The sequence below is a fragment of the Tauraco erythrolophus genome, chromosome 24, assembly GCF_009769465.1.
Source record: "Tauraco erythrolophus isolate bTauEry1 chromosome 24, bTauEry1.pri, whole genome shotgun sequence".
NCBI classification, from domain to species: Eukaryota; Metazoa; Chordata; class Aves; order Musophagiformes; family Musophagidae; genus Tauraco; species Tauraco erythrolophus.
In genome coordinates, this window is record NC_141488.1 from 4154836 (window position 1) to 4175693 (window position 20858).

A 20858-nucleotide genomic window follows, 5' to 3' on the forward strand; every position below is an offset into this window, starting at 1 on the left:
GCAAACAGATGGAAAAGCCATTCAAGGCAATCTCTAAGCCAAAAAATCTCTGAGTTTTAGTCGCAACCATAGCCTTGCATCAGTTAAACCTAACAGTGATGAGTCTGCTTGCCTCAGGGCAAGTAGTACGCAGTGACTAAAGCAAAAGCTTTAAAGCCAAATGTCGTTTAATAAAAAAATCCTAGATCTTCTGCAAGACAGAGTAGCCTAGAGAAATAAATACAGAAAGAGAAGTCGGGAGCTACCATGAGCCAATCTTTTACGGTTTGCCATGTGCCTCGTTCAAATCACACACCAGCTCAATGCTTCTAGCCTCCTACCTATCAAGAAAGGGGATGTTACTTGTTTTCAAGAGCTTGGGATCTCCAATAGACTTGTATTCCTGGTACCACAGATGGGAGATTTCCAAAAAGATCTTTCAGACATACAGCACAGCTTTCATCAGGCCTAGTCCACACCATTAGTGCAGCACAGTTGCAACTGATGCATCTCCCAAACTAGTTTATTTTCTAATCACCTTCTGCGCTTGAATTGAAGACATGAAGTTTAAAGTAATAAGGTTCTTTAGGATGCTTCACCAAGAGGGAAAGAACAGGTCTACAACCTGTGGTAAGATATCTCAGAGCGTACTCACCAGTGTTCTCTTCCATTCCTCTTGCACACCAGCTTTTTGAGCAATTCCTACAAAAACAGGAAAAAAAAATTGACACACAAATTAAAATTCCAAGTGTGACCAAAGCTCAGGTTCAGTTTCACTTCTCTATCAGCTCTGCTCAGTCTGTACATAACCAGCATGGAGGGAACATAGAGCAGCAAACTAGGAACGAGAGCGTGTGGCATCTTCACTCCTCTTTGAAGATACTACTATCCTCTAATCTCACACATGCTGCGTTGGAAAGAAAAGGGAAGCAAAATAAAGGTATAATAATTTCAAAGCATCCAATGTTTGTTCCCAGGGGAAACATCCTACGTCTGCCTCTTCCAGAGGCGTGTGTCTGCTGTATAAGGGAACCGCTAATGCTTATCTAGCAAAGGCGGAATAGCACGTGCACAGGAAGTATTTTAGATGTCACACGACATCAAGACAGTTCTGAACATACTGGGGGAAAAAGACAAAAAGAAGGAACTAGGATCATAGTGGCAAACCCAGCTTTTCTCTGGAGAAACTTCTGAAACGAGGCAGGGAAATCAGGAGACATCTTGATTCTGATATATTACACAGCACAGTAAAAACATGCTCAGCGTTTTAGAAAGAAAAGAGAGCTTCTGTCCTCAGCAGCCTGCGGTTCAAACTCAGACAACCGCAATAGGAAACGTCAGCAGGCGTCGCACGGGGTGCTCGGGAAAGAGCTACAAAATAAGCTGGTTCCCAGTGCTGAGAAGTCAAAGCGAGCTTTTATGCACAGCCCGTTTCAGCCTGACCCTTCACCACCAAGTCTAGGACAGCTCACCATCCCACCTCCCAGCAGCCAAGTGCAGTTTGTTGGCTGGAACGCAGCACCAGATCAGATGGATCACCTCCATCTGATAATTTGCTGACTTTACAGCACGTGCTCGGCTTGCACGACAGCATCGGAGCATCACGGGGCCGCGGTGTCGGAGATGACAACCCTACCACACCGGCACTGGAAGTGCACCTGAGCGAGCTATCACCAGCTGGGCTTTAAGCTTTGCTCAACTGCGTGGGTGAAGCACTCCTTTTGATCAGACAACCACGCTCCAGGCTACTTGTCTCTGTTGCAGCAAGAACACCATTGCTGCAATATTCTTAGGTGGGGAGAACACCTCGACAAAGCCATTAAACTCTCAAAACACCGTTAGCAATCGCAGCGTTTAAACAGCTCAGCAAAGAGCAGCGCTATCTGTGCAGACTTCCGAGCAGCAAGTCAGTTGCTCAAGAACTGGTCTTCATTTCAGGGGCTGACGACCAGGACATTATTTGGGAAACACCCTCAGAATCCCTCCAGCTTAATCGATGAACACTGTTAAAATAAGCTATCTTCCACGTGCATTTTGGATGCACGGTCTGGTACATCCATGCGAGATGCCCATTCTAAAGGCTGCATCAAGGACACAGTTTGCAAAAACTAGACCCAACGCTCCCCGCTGAAGGCAGAAGAACCAGAATGATTTTTACAAGCATCATCAACTCAGCATCTTCACACAAACAGCAAGTCTACTGTACAGGGCATTTGCAGGTAAGGTCTCCCTGCCTGTCCTTTTCACTAAGTCCTTCTGGGAAGGGAAAGAGGAAGAGAAACAAAATCAGACGCCTCAAAACCTGCTTGAACCTCAGCAAAGATGACAGCGACCCTCCTACTCCCCCAGAGTCACCAGTGAGTTCACTTTAATTTCCCTTTCAAGGGCATTCCTGCACAGGCAGCGCTGAGCTTTGCATATTACAAGGGGCACGTTTGTGCCCGGAATACTAATCCTGGCAGCCCGTGGCTGCTGGACACTCGCTGTGCGCACCAAGGACATCTGTCATCGCCTGACAGCACGGCTGGAAGCACCTCAGCCTGTATGGGGAGGGATCCTTCTGAGCAAAACACCAAATCCACCATCAGCTGAGTATTAATAGGACAAGGCACATCAGAGAGGGAGGAAAAAAACAGATGCCAGGTTAGAGCGAAAGGGAGCCAAGTCAGGACTCGCAGCATCGCCACGTCCCTGCCTGCGCTAAGAAACAGGCACTTTCTCACCGAAGCAATGGATTAAGTAGTGCACATCCTGCTGCCATCATTAACTAAGACTGGCTAATTGGGAAGCTGTATCCTGCAACAGACAGTTTGAGATAACCTGCCCCGCAGAACAGAAAATTACTCTTATCCCCTACTGTCAGACGTTTCCCAGGTACGAAAGCCTGAGAAAACTTGGATTTTGCATTTCCTTTAGCATGACACACGCTACAGCTCCTCTGAATATTCATGTCCTCAAAGTGCTCAGACATTCCCTGGGCCTGACAGCTGAGTGAAATTCCTCTGTCACCCCAGAGCCGCCTGTGACCGACACAGCGCAGCTCCCGTCAGCGCTCCGGGACACCTGGCTCCGCGGCCCCACTGCCTGCCCCTTCCTGCTGCTCGGCATCCCAGCGAGCAGAAGCACGGCCTTTGTCTGCCTTGTTAGTTCAAATGCTTTGCTTTTTTGCCTTTTTTTTCTCCCCCCAGCTCTTCGCACCAATCTAAGAATATATTCTTGTTCTATTGACCTGCCTCTGAACTCGCAGCAGCGAGGTGATGGTTTTTTTCCAGCTAGGCAGCTAATCCACACACAATAGAAAACGACTGCTCTGCAGCCATGCTGTAGTATTTTCTACGCTGGTTTCTACCCCATTTCTCCAGTCTTGACATGCTCTCTGTTGAGGCAGGGAGTTTCATCTGGCCCAGCTCTGCCCACACACTCAGCTCCGTTGCATCCTCCTGAGGGTGCGGTCCCACAGCAACACAAACCAACCAAAGTCCAGACTCCGGCCCTCCTCCCATGCCTTCCCACCCCTTCCTTGCACCAGCACTGAGCCAGCTACCCAGGGAGCAGCCAGAAAGCTGACCCAGATGCAAACTAAGCACTTTCAGAGGAGCACAGGGAAGGACAGGACCCATGAGAGCTCCAGCTCCCAACACTTCACCACGAAGCTGCACACTAAGGCACCAGTGTTTTTTTTCCAGCTTCAGGCAATGCACACAGTTCAGCTGTGAGCTTTACTGATTACCACCTTACCCACCTTCTCATGGTCTCATTTTCAGTGACCCTTACCCAGAACTCTCGACCATTACACTTCCAGCATCCTCCACAGTGAAGCTCATTAGCTGCACCGCTCTGTCCTCACGGGCACTTCTGCTCGACGACTGCTCATCTCCTCCAGCTTCCTTCAAAAGACTAAAGGATGTTTCCCAAAGTGCAACTAAAAACCAAACCCATGTTCGTTGTTTTTTCCCCCCCCAACTAAACTAGAAAACTGACAACTCTTCCAAACAAAAGTGGCACGTTACTTCTCCGCAGCGTCTGCTCCCAGGCTTGCCTTAGGCATGGAAAGCCAGTTTCCATGCTGGCTCGGCTCTAAATCATCATTCCGGAGAGGGACGTGACAGCAGCTGGGCAGCTACTACAGGGCTCTTTTCCTGTAATGAGAGACAAAACCAGAGGCTGTCCTGGGAAAAAAAAGCATGTGGGGGAGAGAAAGGATGTTTCTGTGACAGTCTTGAACTGCACCCCTCAGCTGGAGGGAAAGGGAAGTGTTAACAAACACCCAGCAGCCTGAGGAACACCGTCCTGCGTTAACACAGACCATTACCAAGGCTCAAGTTGACATCCCCATGAACTGAAACCGAGCTCGCTTGACACCCTCCTGGAATATATTTTATTTTGACCTAACATGGTAGCAGTCAATAAACAAACAGGATCTTATAATTCATTATGCCAGTTCAGTCCTCTGCTTTACGCCGCTTTAAAAACAATATTACTACAGCAGCACCCAGAAGCCCAAATCCAGAGCTGGTCCCCACTGGACCAGATGACAGATGAGCCTCATGAAGGACTGACTGCTCCTGCCTGCAAGAGCTCGTGATTGTAAGAAAAAGTGGACAAGAACAAGGCTAGCTGGGAGACTGAGGCCAGGTACTGTGCAGCCTGCTCTCCAGCACACAGGTTCTCCTGGGAGGTTCTCAATTTTCATGCCTGGCTTGCCAAATTTTACTTCAATGGTTGAACCAAGCCATCAGAAGGACTCTTCTCAGTGCATCAAACCCAGCTGCAGGTGTTTCTGAAAAGCTGGACGCACAGCACAAACTTTCCAGGTTGTCCATCCCTTTTTATAAATGCAATTAAAACATTTTTTTTTTTAAATCAACATTTTATTCTCTCACCAATCGATTACTCATTCCAGGACGACAGATGAGCGGATTTTTGCAAAGCTGAGATAACTCCACCTAATGCTACGGGTATGCTGTCCATGAAGCCCCATGAAGTCCCCAGAGGAAGGGCTAAAGTAACGCGACTCATCTGCCAGCCGCGAGATTAAGAGCACAGTAAACACCATTAAAATTCTGTTCTACAAAGCAGAATAACTCAGCAGCACAGAACACTTCTCCCAAGGGGCAGCTTACAGCACGGGTGAACAGATGAGAGTTTAAATATCACAGGGGAAATTCTTAAAAAAACTAAACAAATCAACCATGCTCAATGCACTACTATAAATTACAAGAGAAGGTGTGAAGGCAGTTAACCCCTCGTTGGACCGAGCAGTACAGAGGGGAAGAGAGAGCTACGCAAGCCCTTCTTCAGGTCAGCAGAAGCTGGAAAGCTTCTCTGTTTTTTTGACTTCATCTACCAACAAATCAACTCCACCTAAAAATCTCGGTGTGCTCACGTCCTTCAGTTATCGGGGTTTGAACATCATTTGCTACAAAATGGGCAGGCTGGTGCCAAAATCCTCCACGCAGCCTCTGCTGACCCAGTTTGTTCTGCGCTAATCATGCGCAGAGGGCAACTCCTGGAGGTAAATCAGAATATTTCCCCCTCAATAAAATGATTAAAACCAAGTTGTTCTCACAGGCTAATCTGGCAACAAACGAGGAGCACCGATAATTAACAGCCCTGCAGTTTCTCTCCCTTTGCAAGGATCCCAACACTTTGGACGGGAACACCGTTTGCATTTCTTCACTTGTTGGGAAGCAATCGCTTCGAGCAGGAACACAGCAGCTGTTTAGCACAGGGAAAGGGCTAAAATGTGGAAGAAACGGCGGAAAAATAGTAAAACGACTATAAATGCAATTTAAATAGAAGACTAGAATAACCAGGTTTGAGAAATCTAAACACAGCAGCTATTACAGCAAATGAAACCAGCGGCTTTTCGTCACAGATTTAACATTTGATAACTGTCTCCCCATGCAAACAGCAAATATTTTTCAGCAGTGTGGTACCTGCCTGTGGGTGGCACAGTAATATAACATTACCAGAGAGGAACTGGAAAAGGAAGGGAGCTGCATCCTCTGTGGCTGTGAGATGGGGTAGGCGAGTGGGTTTTTTCATCACTTGTGCATAGCAAGCCCTAAAAATACCCACCGACACGCTGCGCAGAACATTAAAGGGCGACTCCAGACCCACCTTCCCTCGCAGCTCTGCTACTGACCAGCACACTGGACCCTGGATAAGGCCCTTTGCCATTTTGTGCCTCAGTTTCCCCCTTTTCAAGAGGGGATTAACTTCTTTCGTAAAGCAATTCAAAGCCAAATTAAACTTGCAATACTCTATTTCCTAGAAACTGCTGCCTTATATGACTCCCGCAGTAGCACCTGGACACTTGACTCACCTAGAAAGCCAAACACAGCAAATTTTTTTTCATAGTCCCACTTGCAACAGATCACAGAGTGTCTCAAGAAGCCACTAGAGCCTCTCCCAGGTGTTCAGTTCACTGAAGGAGCCATATTTACCAAATCTTACACACAAAAAAAAGCCAGCAGCCTATAGGAAAGCATGGCACGGAGACAAACACAGCATGACTTCTAAGGCAGCTCCCAGTGACAAATGCTGTTTCTATTTAGCTATCAGTATGGTAAACACTTACAATTCGCCTCCAGACCTTTTGGCAGCTGATCAACCGCTCTGGAGGTGTGGATGCACGCAGAGGAAAAAACCTGCAGTACAAATAGAGCAAACCAGCTTCCCTGCTCACTGTCCTTGAAGCAGCTGAAGGGCTTGGCTCTACCAAAATTATCTTCCTGATAAAAGCAGAGGGTAAAATTAAAGCAGAATTGGCTGATTCGTGCAGAGGACAGATGCGTGCCTCTCCTATGAAGACAGGCTGAGCGTTGGGGTTGTTCAGCCCGGAGAAGAGAAGGCTCCGGGGAGACCTTCCAGCACCTTCCAGTACCTAAAGGGGCTACAAGAAAGCTGGAGAGAGGCTTTGGACAAGGGCATGGAGTGACAGGACAAGAGGTAATGGCTTTGAACTGAAAGAGGGGAGATTTCGATGGAATTTAAGGAAGAAATTCTTCCCTCTGAGGGTGGTGAGGCACTGGCAAATGCCCAGAGAAGTTGTGGCTGCCCCATCCCTGGAAGTGTTCAAGGCCAGGTTGGATGAGGCGTTGAGCAACCTGGTGTAGTGGAAGGTGTCCCTGCCCATGGCAGGGGGGTTGTAACTAGATGATCTGGAAGGTCCCTTCCAACCCAAACCATTCCATGATTCTTATTGTGGAAGCTGACACAGGAGTAAGAGCATCCAAAGGGAGGTAGCAAGGCACGGCTAGTCGTTGATCAAACTCCCAAAAGATGGAAGCCTTAAGTCACCAAGAACAAGAGGCTATTTTACCCTCTGGATTCCTGACTGACAGCTAGACTGTAAAACTTTAGATTTACCTCTACTGTTGAGTAGATGTGGAAGTTTTTCCCTAGAAGGCTTGACAGATGTACTCATCACCTACAGGTTACCGCACGTCCACGCGCAGCTGGTATTTAATGCCCCATCCTCTCACAACTCCATTTCATCAGCTGTCTGCCCAACACTCAGCAATGCAGGTTTCAACTTGGAAAAGTTTCATAAAAGACAAGATTTTAGCTTGGCTCAGCAAGAAGGCTCAGCACCTAACACTTGAACCACAACACTCAAAGCTCCCCATCACCACCACAGCTGCAAAACACTTCTACTGCAGGAATCTCCTCAATAGAGGAAGATGCACATTGAATTATAACAGAATGAACAAAACAGCCTGTTTGCGGAGATCAGAGATGAGAACTGGAAGCAATTTCAGGGCTGAAATTTTTAACAAAGCCAGAAGACCAAGCCTGATATAATTAAAGCCAGGATATTAAAGATGTTCCTGACCAAAACACACTACTTAATCTATCAACACATAGCAACCCTCAAAACGTGTCAATTCTTATACTGAAGAACGCAATTCACACATTTTGCTATTACCCAGAAAAGTCTGGGCACACCAAAAGGAGAGAAGGAAAAGAACTGATGTATTTGTAGTTGCCACAGAGGATCCCAGTTATCCGAGTACCCAACTCATTTTTGTGTGGTGGGACTTAAGAAAATGAACCAGCTCCATCAGCACTCACCTCAGCATACTGCAAGCAAAAAACAATGAATATTTGAAGTGTAGAGCTCATTTGGCCAAAATCTAAGCCATACTTTCTATTTCTCCCTTTTTTCAAAAAGCACGACTATGACAAACTGAATTCTTGACTACCTAAGTCCCACATCAGGATTAACGTTATTGGTGCTGCAGCCACCGGAGCACCCCTATCCGGCTACAAAAATACCAGCTGAGCCTCTACAAACCTAGACCACAGCCCAACCTCTGCACCAGAGCAAGGTCTGTATGAATTAATTAGTGCAGTAATAGGAAGCAGACAGGAGCTCAGAGTCCAATTCACCTTCCAAAGAGGGTTATACTCGTGTTAAGGCAAAGCATTCGGAGTGTGGTCCCTCAGACCTGTGAATATTAAGAACAGAAAGATGGCAGACAGGAGGCTGCAGCAAGTCTCCCTTCCAAAAGCAACCAAAGGTCAGCCTGCAGCTCCTGGGAAATCCCAGCAGCACCACACTTGTTTCAGCTCTGGAACTGGCGCGTTTCCATCATGTCTTTCTGCACAACCGATCTCAGTACAATAGGGCTTGTCAGAAATTAAAATTCCTTGGTGATCAGTACATACCTGCTCATACAGCAGTTTGTTCTTGTACCACACCTCGCAGGGAATTTCAATTTACTCTAAAAAGCACCAACCAGCTCTGTTCGTACAGAACCGTGGATGGACACGATTGGAAATGAGAGGGTTACTGGCTCCAGGGCGAAGAAACTGCGGCAGCCCGAAAGCTTGGGACAGCTTGTCTGAAGCTAAGGTCCAACACTGCAAAGCAAAGCACGTTGCAGACTCATGATGGCAACTTCACGTTAGAAATAAATGCACCTGCCAACCTGCACTTGACTCTGCGTACCAAGTTACAGTATTTTTCCCCAATTTAAACAATTATTTTCCATCTTTTTTGAGTTTGTACAAAGACCAGTTGGGGAATCTCACACCTCTGCCACAAAAGACTGCTCAGAGATAAGCACCACGTTGGTTAGGTCTCAGCACCGCACACAGCACTGACCCAGTGAAGCTGCTTTACGGTTCCCAAAGAAGCCTGCAGCTTCTGAAACAGCAAGAGCTGCTTCTACAGCCCACCAGGACCTCCCAGGAAAAACTGCATCTATTGAACAAAAATCTGTTTTAACCCAAGGAATGCTACTGCAAACACAAACTCAGTCCTCTGCTTGTGGTTGCCTGCCATGAAGCACAGGAATGAGATTGTTTGGACGTATCAGCAAGAAAAACCTCCATCCTCGACCCACCATTCAGGCACCCGGTTGAGGACTGCGGGCTGCACGTACCACCTGGGCTATGTATAATATGGCACTATAACACGCGCCCAACAGGCACGTAATAATAGGGTTGATGATTTCCCTCTGGCTTCTGGGGTAAAATACGAACCACCTCTGCCTTAGTTTTGTGGTTTCCATTTTCGTCAAACTCTCGATGAAAACAAAGTACGGATTGCAGCGCTGCGGTCATGCCCCCGTAATTATGACTCGACAGACGATTTCATTCGCAACCACCGTTCCCTCACCGAAATGAGGCCACTCTTCGGCTCCGCCACCGCAAAGCCCGTTTGCAAAGCGTTGGCTTTCTGCCTCTTTTTAAGAGGCGACAGGAATGAGTTTAGCCATTATCAAAGCGCTACGACGAATCCGTCGGAAAGCTCACCTGAACTCTGGGAAAAAAAAAAATAAAATCCAGCAGCAGTTGAGGCAGTAGCCGAATTTGCAGTTCTGCCATACGGGTCTTGGGTGCATTCGCTCCCCACTGCATGCCCGACTGCTTCCTGGGATAAACAAACAGCAGGGTACGTGCAATCTGATCAAACCCTGTGCTGCCACCAGTGCACATTCGAGTACATAGTGCGGGCACCGCTAATCCAATTCCACCCTGAAAGGCATCGCAATGTTCCCACTTGAAAAAAGGCGACGTGCAGGAAACCCGTGCTGTGTGGGTGTCTTTATCGACTCAAAATATAGGGTAGAGTCAACACTCGTTAACTGGACACAGCCCAGCTATTTAAAATTAAATCTCTTTCTGAATGGACACTCTGGAATCACGTCACCACGTCTACGGGAGCCTTAAATTTCATCTCTTCATTCAGATTTTGCCAAACAGTAAGCAGTTAGTAATTCAGTTGTAGCCTTATTTTTTCCTTCACAGTCTCACTACAATAATTTTAAATTACATCTGATTAAGATATTGAATTTCCTTAAAGAAATCCTCCCCAGGCACTTTATTCTTCTAGTGTTCCACAGCTCCAGCTTTAATAAAATGGTGCCCCAGCCATAACTAGGAAAACAGGGAAATTAATTCCCACTACTGATCTGGCAAACTCTTTATAACACAGAACAGGCTGTGAGGCATCCCGCCGTGAAAATAAGCCCATAAAGTTTCTGAACAAGAACATTTCCTTTAAAAAAAAAAAAATAAAAATAATTTGTAGTTCTCATTGCTGTGCACGAAGCTTATGGAGCAGCAATGCTGTTCTGCAGGAGGATCGTGCTGACTGCAGCAATCCGACCTAACGTGCCTCAAGTTGACTCTAATCTCAAGGGAAAGTTGTGTCTTTCTTAACACCCTTCCAAAGGGGAAGGGATCAATACCATCGCCAATTCACATATGGCCATCCTTCTTTCAGGCCTGTTGGGGGTTTTGGACTGATACGCTCCCCCAAACCTCAGGGAAGATAATCTTTAAAAAGGTGGTGGTGATCTCCTGGAAGTCCACCATGAATAGGAACGTTTCTATCAGCATGCTCTCATTCTCTCCTCTCCTACTAACTCTCAATTTCCAGCCAACACGTTTAGCTGCATTAAGAGCTCAACAAACTATCACAGCTTCTTTCCAGCCACAAAAGGACCTTCCACTATAACAATGGTTAGAAAAACACCCAACTGAACAAGCAAATCTCGCATTGCGCCCTGCGGTCAGGCAAGTTGATCTGGTCCAAGAAAGTCAACAATGAAAACTGCTCTTTTACCAACCGTGCAGAATTAAACCAGAGGAATCAATTCCAACAGCGACCCAGTGAACAGACAGGATGTGGAAGGACAAAGCATGGAGTGTCTCAAACATGTTTCCAAGGCACAGAAGCTGCTAGCTAAGGAAATGCTGTCAGATGGGGTGTATGAACTGTAATCTACCTGGCACGGTGAGCTCCCAGTTCACAAGCAGAGGGTTCCCCAGTCGAGACAGGAGTGCAGTGGGTCCGTCCAGCAGCTCACAGCCCTACCCTGGGGAACTCATGCACCTGGGGGGTTTGCTGGATCACTTGACTCTGGATCACCTTGAGTAAATCCATCTAAGAGCTGAGCAAGAATTATATCCACCTCGCAAAGTGATTAGAAGTCCATCAGAAAGAGCCTCTTAGGAGCTTCGGAAGGGAATCAAAATCCAATCAGGGAAAAAAAATCCTTAAAAACTGAGCAGCTTGAACTGCAAGCAATGACTTTCTGGTGACCTCTCTTGGACGCCAGATTCAGCCTTTCTGTTCTGTTCAACTGCCGTGTCCTTGGACATCAGAGCTGGTCCGTTAACACTCCCCGTGACCCCCCCCAACACTCCCAAGCACAGCTATCAACAAGCCCGAAACTGCTGGTTTGCTCAGCAAACAAGACCTTTCGATAGGTGCCAGCATGAGGAATGGTTACAAAAGTACCCCCCATTCCCCCCACCCACACCAGCACTCCCAGCAAATTTTAAACAAGAAGGTTTCTGGGAATGGACTTCAGTATGTCAGAGCAAGAAAACAGACAAAAAGAAGTGAAACTGAAGGATAATGTGATCACTTGAAAAATGTAATATGGAAAAGGCATATTAAGAAAAAACGTTAACACTAGCAGGACCTAAATCCATCCTGAGCTGTACGAAGTAGAAATAAACAAAAAGCACTTTGCTACGCTTTTAGGACTTCAAAGGTAGCTCTGAGTAAGCCCCAGGAGTTAGAAACCTGCATGTGTATCAGCATAAGCTGACAGCATTTCTGGAAATGTAAAAATATGTTGAAATCAAGTGAGCACTGTATCCTTACCTCCAGCTGGAAAACTTACTCATTTTAAATGAAAGCTGACATCAGTCGTGTGAAACACACCTTGGTTCAGTTCTTACAGAAAGTAGCAGGTGGTGAAATATTCCATTTTAAGGAGAAGAAAGATTTTTCTCAGCACGGCCCGTGCTGCCAAGGAGATGTCATCAGCTACAGAGAGACTGTACAATACATAGGTGCCCATGTTCAACACTTAACCCTGTTAGACGTGCCCACGGAAAGCCACGCAGTTGAGGCCCTCTCCATCCCTTCCCCAGCACAACACACCCTTCTCAGGAACAAAACCCACCGTTTTGCCACCGCTGACGGGCATCTCCAGCAGGTAAATGGCGGCTCGGCACGCACACCAGGACACGCGTTCGACACGCTGCGTGCAATCGCCACGAGCTCGGCCCCTGCACGTGGGCATCGCATCGCTGCGTGTAAACGCCCAGCACACCATCACTTCTCACCTCCAAACATCAAGCCAAGCTGCTCTAGAAGGCCACCTCATAGTAAGACGGCCAAAGGAAGTGTTTACGTAGATTACACTGACCTACGGTGACAGGTTTATTAAAGGAAAACTCGGTTCTGCAATAAAAAGGGTATGGAGGAATAGCTGTTTTGTTGTAAAAAGGAACTGAAGCTTGATCCCATCTGACCCAGCTTCGCTCTGCAAATTAACGACGCGTACAGCAACCTTCAGAATTGGTAGGTATCCTTTCCCCTCGGACATAATTCAAAGTTTCACAGACAATGTAATTCATTCGAAGGCCACAGAGGGTATTTGTCAGCCAGCTTGGAGGTTTGCCTATAAATAGAGACTTCATCTGAGGAACACGTCCATTCACAAAGAGATGTCCACAAAAACGAGTGTTTAATACACACCAACTGCGTAACAGCAATAAACAGCCACCCCAGAACACGGGGAGCTGGGAAATACCCACGCCCAGTCAGGCACAAACCACCAGCAGCTTTCTCTGGGACTCAAGCTCACGGGTTTGCACTCTCGCATCCCACCGGCGAGGAAGGAGCACGCAGAAAGCTGCAGGAGGCTCTGCCAAGGATCCGTCATTTGCTTCACCGTCAATTTATTTGCTGGAATCTGTACCCACACCTTCTCTGCAGCCTCTCCTGTCCCTCCAGATGGGTCTCGGAGCCCCAGGGAGAGGCAGCCCCTGGACTGAGCTCTGACTGCTCTGCAGCGGGGACTAGCTCAGATCACTCAACTGTAACACTTCCATGGCTCATCCCGGTTTCAGCCACCAAAGGGAATGTAGTGACTGACTTCTTCCACTGCCTCCCATCACTAAAACTTCCTTTCAGTCTTGGGTTAGGCCTGAGTATTAAATCATAGAATGGTCTGGGTTGGAAGGGACCTTCAAGACCATCCAGTTCCACCCCCCGGCCACAGGCAGGGACACCCTCCACTACACCAGGCTGCTCAAAGCCTCATCCAACCTGGCCTTGAACACTTCCAGGGATGGGGCAGCCACAACTTCTCTGGGCAACCTGTGCCAGGGCCTCACCACCCTAAGAGAGAAGAATTTCTTCCTTAAATCTCATCGAAATCTCCCCTCTTTCAGTTTAAAGCCATTGCCCCGTGTCCTGTCACTACCCGCCCTTGTCCAAAGCCCCTCTCCAGCTTTCTTCTAGCAGCCTTCCAGTACCTAAAGGGGCCATAAAGTCTCCCCAGAGCCTTCTCTTCTTCAGGCTCAACACCCCCAACTCTCTCAGCCTGTCTCCATAGCAGAGGTGCTCCAGCCCTCGCATCATCTCTGTGGCCTCCTCTGGACTCGCTCCTACAGCTCCATGTCCTTCTTACATTGGGGACCCCAGAGCTGAACACAGCACTGCAGGGGGTCTCACGAGAGCAGAGCAGAGGGGCAGAATCCCCTCCCTCAACCTGCTGCCCACGCTGGTTTGGATGCAGCCCAGGACACGGTTGGCTTTCTGGGCTGCCAGCGCACGGTGCCGGCTCATGTTGAGCCTCTCATCAACCAACACCCCCAAATCCTCCTCCTCAGGGCTGCTCTCCATCCATTCTCCGCCCAGACTGTATTATCTCGCTGCAGAGTCAAGCTTTGAGTAGCTTTTACCATAGCACAAACTAATGAGGTCTTTATGTCACATACCTGCGTTTGCAGCCAAGAGAGCGCACCACAAAAAGAGCCAAAGCATCCCAATTTCCCTGATGTCTTGCAGAAATATAACAGTACTGCATTTGGCACAAAATAAGCTTTTTGTCAGGGGAAAGCACTCATCTGTGTGAGCCAAAGGAAGAAGCAGGCTCCCCACAAAAATTAACAGGCTGAGTAAAAGCCCCCCAGTAACAAACCATCCTAACCCTGTGGAGTTCTGCATAGCCCTGACATGCTCACAAGGACTTTTTTGGGTAAGTTTGACCTAAAAACAAAACTGGAGAAACAACTGAAAGCTTCCTGGAGGGAGCAATTCAGCAGCAAGCACCAGGGGAGGGCATGCAGGTACAACCACCAAACACGGACCAGAGCGACTGCCGTCGAACCCCAAAACACCTCGGTGCAGAAGGCAACGAAAGCCATCATTTCACAGGCGCTTGGCAACACACGGAGCAGCTCTGCCTGCCCTCCTCTCCGCTGGCATCGGGAATCTCGTCGAGCTGCTGACCCCAGTCAAACCAGCCTGGTGCAGAAACAGCTGGTTTTAATCCAATTCAGTTCCTCAATTTGTTTGTCACAGGGCCCACAAACAGTTGTTGGAGTAAAAGGGAAGGGAGTGAACACACAGGCCCCTCTTCTCCAGCAGCTAGAGCAGTTTTAGGTGTTCACCCAGCTGCAACGGGGGTTTTGCACTGGAGAGCACAGGCTGCTGTCACAGAGAAGGGATGAGACTGGGTTAGGAAGGCAGCAAGTCAGGCTTCCCAGCACCACAAACAGGCTCGAAAAACTGTGACATGAATCACCAGATCCTGCCCGCTCCTCTATTCCTTTTTCCACAGCAAACACCAAAGGAAAGGTGCCGCCTTACCCTTCCGTGCTGTTCGAGCCAGTTAGGTCACACCAAGCCATGAGTATCCATGCTAGATCCTCTCAGTCTCTAATATTGTGACAAAACAGGACTTGTTTACTCATATTTATAAATAATTTGAGATCTCTGCTACAAAACTATTACTAAACTTCTCCGATACACCTAGGAGCAAAACCCTGAAATGCCAACAGATCCCAAAGCACCAGGATTTGCCAGTCCCAGGTTTTGAAAGGAGCAGGACCTTGCTGTTCATAACCCAAGGCCAGGCATGACCTGGGAATTCCAGTTCAACCAGTTCCACCCTTTCTGTCCCTCATTTCTCCCATTTTCTTGGAACAACAAACAGCAACAAAACCCTACCCCAACCTACAGCAGAATAAACAATTCATTGTAAACCCATGCAATGGAAAGCCACCTGCTCCCCCGCACAATTAAAGGCATTTCCAAATTCCAGCTCTCCCTCAGCCAGGGCAGACAGATGGACACAACAGGCACGCACGGCACAGCCCGCTCCGCTTCCAGCAAAGCCTTTGTACTGCAGCGGCCCGAGACACAAAGCCTCATGGCAGAGCCTGCCTCCACCAGAACTGTTTTGTTAAGGGATCACAACACAAATGAGCCATCCTCCAGCCACAAAAACAGCTCAAACCCACATGCAGGCCAATTAAACTCGCGATCCGCTAAAACACACACGCACTCTCGCTGACTTCTTGGAACATCGTCTCTCAACTGACGGGTCAGGTCTTAAAATCCAGCTGACATTATTACCTGCCCCAGACGTCCCCAGATAGTAACTGTGGCTAAATTTAAAACGCAATGGCTCAGTTATCACCACAGACCACTACAGATTTTCACTTTCTTGCACACCCTCCTCCCATTCAATGCCATGTCACAGGAAGGAAATAACCCCTTTGCAAAGGAAGCGATAGCCCTGAGAGCAGGCAATAAAAAACACTGAAACGGGAGCCGATCTGCCCTGCTCACTCCCGCAGGACCTGCCTTCAACAACATAATCCCTCAAGCCCGCAGGTATTTAGGACAGATCTGGATTCTCGGCAGGAACTGGGATGCACCATGCCAATAGAGCGCCTGGTCACCAGAGACAGACGGTTATTCAAACCAGTACTTGCTGCCGCCTTTGCCAAGACAGAAAGTCAGCACCAGGGCCCGTCCCTGCAGTGCTCTGCCATGCCCACCAAGCACAGCCCGCACCAGGGACTGAAATCCCCTTCCCTTCTCCCCTACGTGCTGCTTAGCAAACCTGACCCCCAGCAGTATGTTGCCATTTCCACTGGCTATGGACAGGGCTGGAGTCCCGGCGTGGTTAATCATTGCCCTGCAGACCTGAAGCAGATCTGCCCAGCCCGTAGCTCCTGAGCCCCTCAAGAAGCCACGGCCGGCACAGCAGCGACCCACAGGCAGGCAGAGCCCTCGTGCACCCACGCATGTCCTCGGTGCCACCCTCCCTTCTCTGCACGCCGAGCACAAGGAGAAGAATTTGTGAGTCCGGTGCTGTGTGGCTCCCATTGCCTAAGCACCAATTCTTCCAGCCCCCTCAAGCGTACTGAGAGCTCCATCCACATACCCATCCGATCAGCACCGCTCAGGAACTGTTCCTGTTAACTTTTGGCTTTCAACTCAGATTTCTTTGAGGACAAATGCTAACAGCCTTTAAAAAAAAAAAAGTTCACCAATCGAAAACCAAAAACTTATCGCACTTATGAATCACAAAATATTACTATTCCTCTTGCCCGTCAAAACAGAAATGTCTCACCTCGCGAAACAACTGCCGTGGCTGCCCAGGCTCACAAAAATCTGTCCCATCTGTTAAAAAGCCAAGCAAACTGAATGAAACTATTTGACAAGCACTCTGCTACAAGACAGCAAACATTTCACCCCACGATGGCTCCTTCAAACACCCAGCAGCAATCACACGGCTGCTCAGCTTGGTTAGTAGCCAGAAATACAGCTTTCTAGCCAGTAACTCTTTTTGAAGACGGAGCCTGTGGGGACACTGAATGTAAGACTCAAGCCTGCGACTGCGAGAAAGCTCCACAAATGCAGGTTTACAAGATCTCGTGTCCCAGCCACTACAGTCAGAGGGCAAGGACCAAAGTGCTTCTGCCTTCAACAGAAAATGCAAATAACCCAGACCCTCCACTTCACCTGCAAAGTCTTGGTGTAAGAAGGAAAGCTTCTCTGATGTCCAACTGCGAGGGACGGGCATGGAGGGGACCCCGACAAGAACACAGGGGCTGATCACCACGGAGGGCGAGAGACTGACATCACCGATGGAGCCGAGCTGCGTGCTGACATGCACCATCCCAGATCCTCGTGCACTAAACTCCCAACTGCTTTACTGGCCCTTTTGGAACAGCAGTTTAACCCCATGACACGATTCACCTCGGGGACACGGGCAAAAGTCAGTAGTCTGCTGCTGGGGAACCCGGCACACCGCAAGTTAAGCGCGATGATTTTTAGCCAACATCTCCCCGACAGACTCTTGGCAATGGACACCTCCTCCTCCTGTTTAATGCAGATAACAAATCCATTCCCAACAGATTCCTATTTCAACCGCCCTCATTGTCACAAGCAAGTCACGTGCCGTATCAGAGCCAGAATTTTAGATGACAAAGTTTTATTTGCTTTTAAAGCATTCATGCTCAAAAGGGGTGCAAGGATGAACTGAGCGGATGATCGATGCAGGCAAACAACAGCACGAGCCGTGCTGCTTTCCCGAGAGCAACCACCAACACCAAGTTCAGACGAGGCTTTGCTGAAGCCCAGCTCATCAGCAGGATGGTCAGCCATCCTAGAAGCTCTGCCCACTGAGGACACGTTCACCTCACACACTTCTCCAAGATCTATCTTGTGCTCTAAGATTGAGAATGCACCATATTTTTATAGGACATGAGCAAGATGACACGTGGCTTTAAACACACAAAGAAACACTATCCACCGCATTATCTCGATGATGCAAATCAAAACCCTCGCTACTGGCATTAAGAATGAAGGCTCGAATAGCTTCCTGCAGCAAAGTCACCTTGGAAATACCTTACAATTCGAGCTTCCCGTAAGACACGACTAAATAGCAGTTGTAAAGACTGTCCCAATAACTTATGAGCCGGCAGAAAAGGTCAAAGCCCGAGGGAACGATTTGTGGAGCGCGCAGGAGGATGCACCATTATCCGCCCGTATACGCTCCGGCAGTTCTACTATCTTAACTGATAATCCAAAGGTAGTAAGCGAAACATCTCACACCAACATAAGGAATCCTGCTCTCCGTATTCACTTAGCAATGCAGCCACACAGCACGGCACAAAGAAACCTAAAGAAATGCTCGCGCCAATTATTAATAAAAAAAAAGCTCGAGTTGTTTCAGTACTCATTACACGCGCCACAAACGCGGAATATCCTTCAACATCCGTCCCCTATAAAAATGACTGATCAGCAGAACACATTAATGAATCGGCCACAATATTCACCAAAAACCCGCCGTGAACTGAAAGTGAACTCCACCCTCTCGTTAAAGATTTAACTGCCATAGAAACTATGATTAAACATACAGGGCCATGAATCAGCTACCTGAAACGAAGGTACGCCTCGGCGACCAGGGAAGTGCCTGGCACCAGCAGGGACACTGGCATTTTGGTCACCGAAGACAGTCCCCCCGGCACCCCAAAACTGCAGCACTGCACAGGTGAGCAGCTTTATGGCACCGCAGAGTTCCTAGGAGCACGGAATTTTTCTTACATTTTGGGTTGTTTGGTTTAAGGGGCTTGCTTTATTCTTTTGGCAGTGCTCAAAGCTGCACGCTCTCATTGCAGGGGCAGAGCAAATGGTTTCCAAATCTGTTTTGACACAACTGGATGAAGCACCTAAGACCAAAGCCCAGATGCCTCAGGACCAGCTGCAGCTCTCCGGGCTGCATTTCCAATCAAAGCCGCAGAAAAGCTGAAGGAAGATGGCAGGGCTTACCAGCAGTTCCCCAGTCTAGTCTGAACAAAGTGGATTTAAAAGAGGTTTAATTTTCCCCAGGGACTAATGCTCTCAAATCAGAATAAATCCTCCAAAAGAAGAGATTATCCATAAATTTACTAGTTAGAAATGTTAATATATCCAGTGTTCATGCAGGAACTGCTGCTTTCTCCAAGAAATGGATGCAAGAGCATCACCTATACAATTTCATATTAAAGGAGAAAGATTTCTGCTTGTTTCTCCCTCCCTGCCTCCCTTTCCACACTGAAATGTGTCACAGCAGCTTTATAAACACCACTTTCCAAGAGGAGCAGTAATTGACTGAAGAATCAAGGCAAACTTGTTCCTATTACACTAGGAAAGCTCTGAAAAATCCTCCCCTGCAAAGGAGCTTAACACAGAAAACAAGACCCACAGGCAGAAAAGTCCAGTGTGAAACCTGGAAAAACATTCAAATAAAAAAAAAAAAACCACAAATGCAGAACTGAAACTTCAAATAGACGTTCACAAAATACCGGACCTGGTGCAAATGAAGAAACAACTACTCGAACACTGCTGATTCCACCAGAGCACAGCAGCAGTACCCCTCTGTGTTGCCAGACTTACCCAACACACCTTGCTACTCAAACAAATGCTTCCTCCTGTTATTCATGTTCTCTTTATTAAAGGTCCCAGCTGCACACCGTACCACACGTAGTATGATGGGACCCGGACCAGTATAACCTGGCTGCTAATTATGGCCCTTAAGGCTGAGATGCATTAATACATCCCTCCAGCTATGAACACGAGCGTGACTACACCCTCACTAAGCACACGTAATCTTAGAGAGGAGACAGGAGGATGAAACAGACCCTGGAATAAGTGACTTGCCTGACATCAAACAGCACAGCAGCAATACAACTGGAAGCTAAATCCAGCCTCCTGTCCAGCCCAGCATCCTTATTTTCCCTGAACTCGGTCTAGTTGATAGGCAGAGAGAACCCAGCCATTAGAAGGCAGATTGAAGGCTTCGTTTCTGAAGCTAAAAGCAGATGAGAAATAGTTCTGATTAATGTAATCACTAGTGTCGAATTGATTTTGGAGACCCAGCAGCCTCACAGCGCTCCGCCGTGCTTTCCAAGCCTGATGTGCTCCCACAGGTTTCTGCATGCCTAGTGCTGCTGACCGGACTGCACGCACTGCAACATCTTCAGGACACCTCAGAAAACCTGCTTAATAAATTAACCTTGAAAATTTCCCCATTTCTTTCCACCAGATGCATTCTGTGCAAGTCCACCAACACCCCCCAGAGAGGCTGGATACTTTCTTAATGCTCCCAAACAACACCTTTGCTGGGTGAAGAAGCCAGCCTGAACTCAGGCAACAGCAACTGAGCAGCCCACACATGAGCAAAGTTTTCCAGCCCAGGAACTTCCCTTCCTACAAATCCTATTTATTTTCCTATTCAGAAAAAAAAAAAATATCCAGCATTTATAAGACAAGTGAAACAGAACAGTAACAGCAGCAAAAACCACTTCTTGCAATGTTTCCCCACTCTGCCAGCGCTGACCCTCTACTGACTGCCTGTGCTTTGTTCTGAACAGGTAGCAGAAAAGCCAGACAGCCCAAAGCCACAGCTAATTCCAAAACTGCTGTAAAATAGCACAAGCCTGACAGCACCCATTTGACAATTCCACCCAAAGGCTGATATTACTCCGAAAAGGCACAGCCGAGCCAAGAGAAATTGTGTTTAAACACACCTGCAATCTCAGTTTTTTCTGTCGAT

General features: G+C 47.8%; 1 protein-coding gene across 2 annotated transcripts in view; it reads right to left on the bottom strand.

The window, feature by feature from the left end:
- The window catches only part of PHACTR4 (phosphatase and actin regulator 4), a 79548-nt gene that overhangs the window by 43167 nt on the left and 15523 nt on the right, over positions 1-20858 (bottom strand). For both annotated transcript variants that reach the window (XM_086626150.1, XM_086626151.1), the window contains exon 2: positions 635-681. In XM_086626150.1, coding sequence (XP_086482276.1) covers positions 635-650 — 16 coding nt within the window. In that variant the 5' untranslated portion in view covers positions 651-681. The remainder of the gene's footprint in view (positions 1-634; positions 682-20858) is intronic.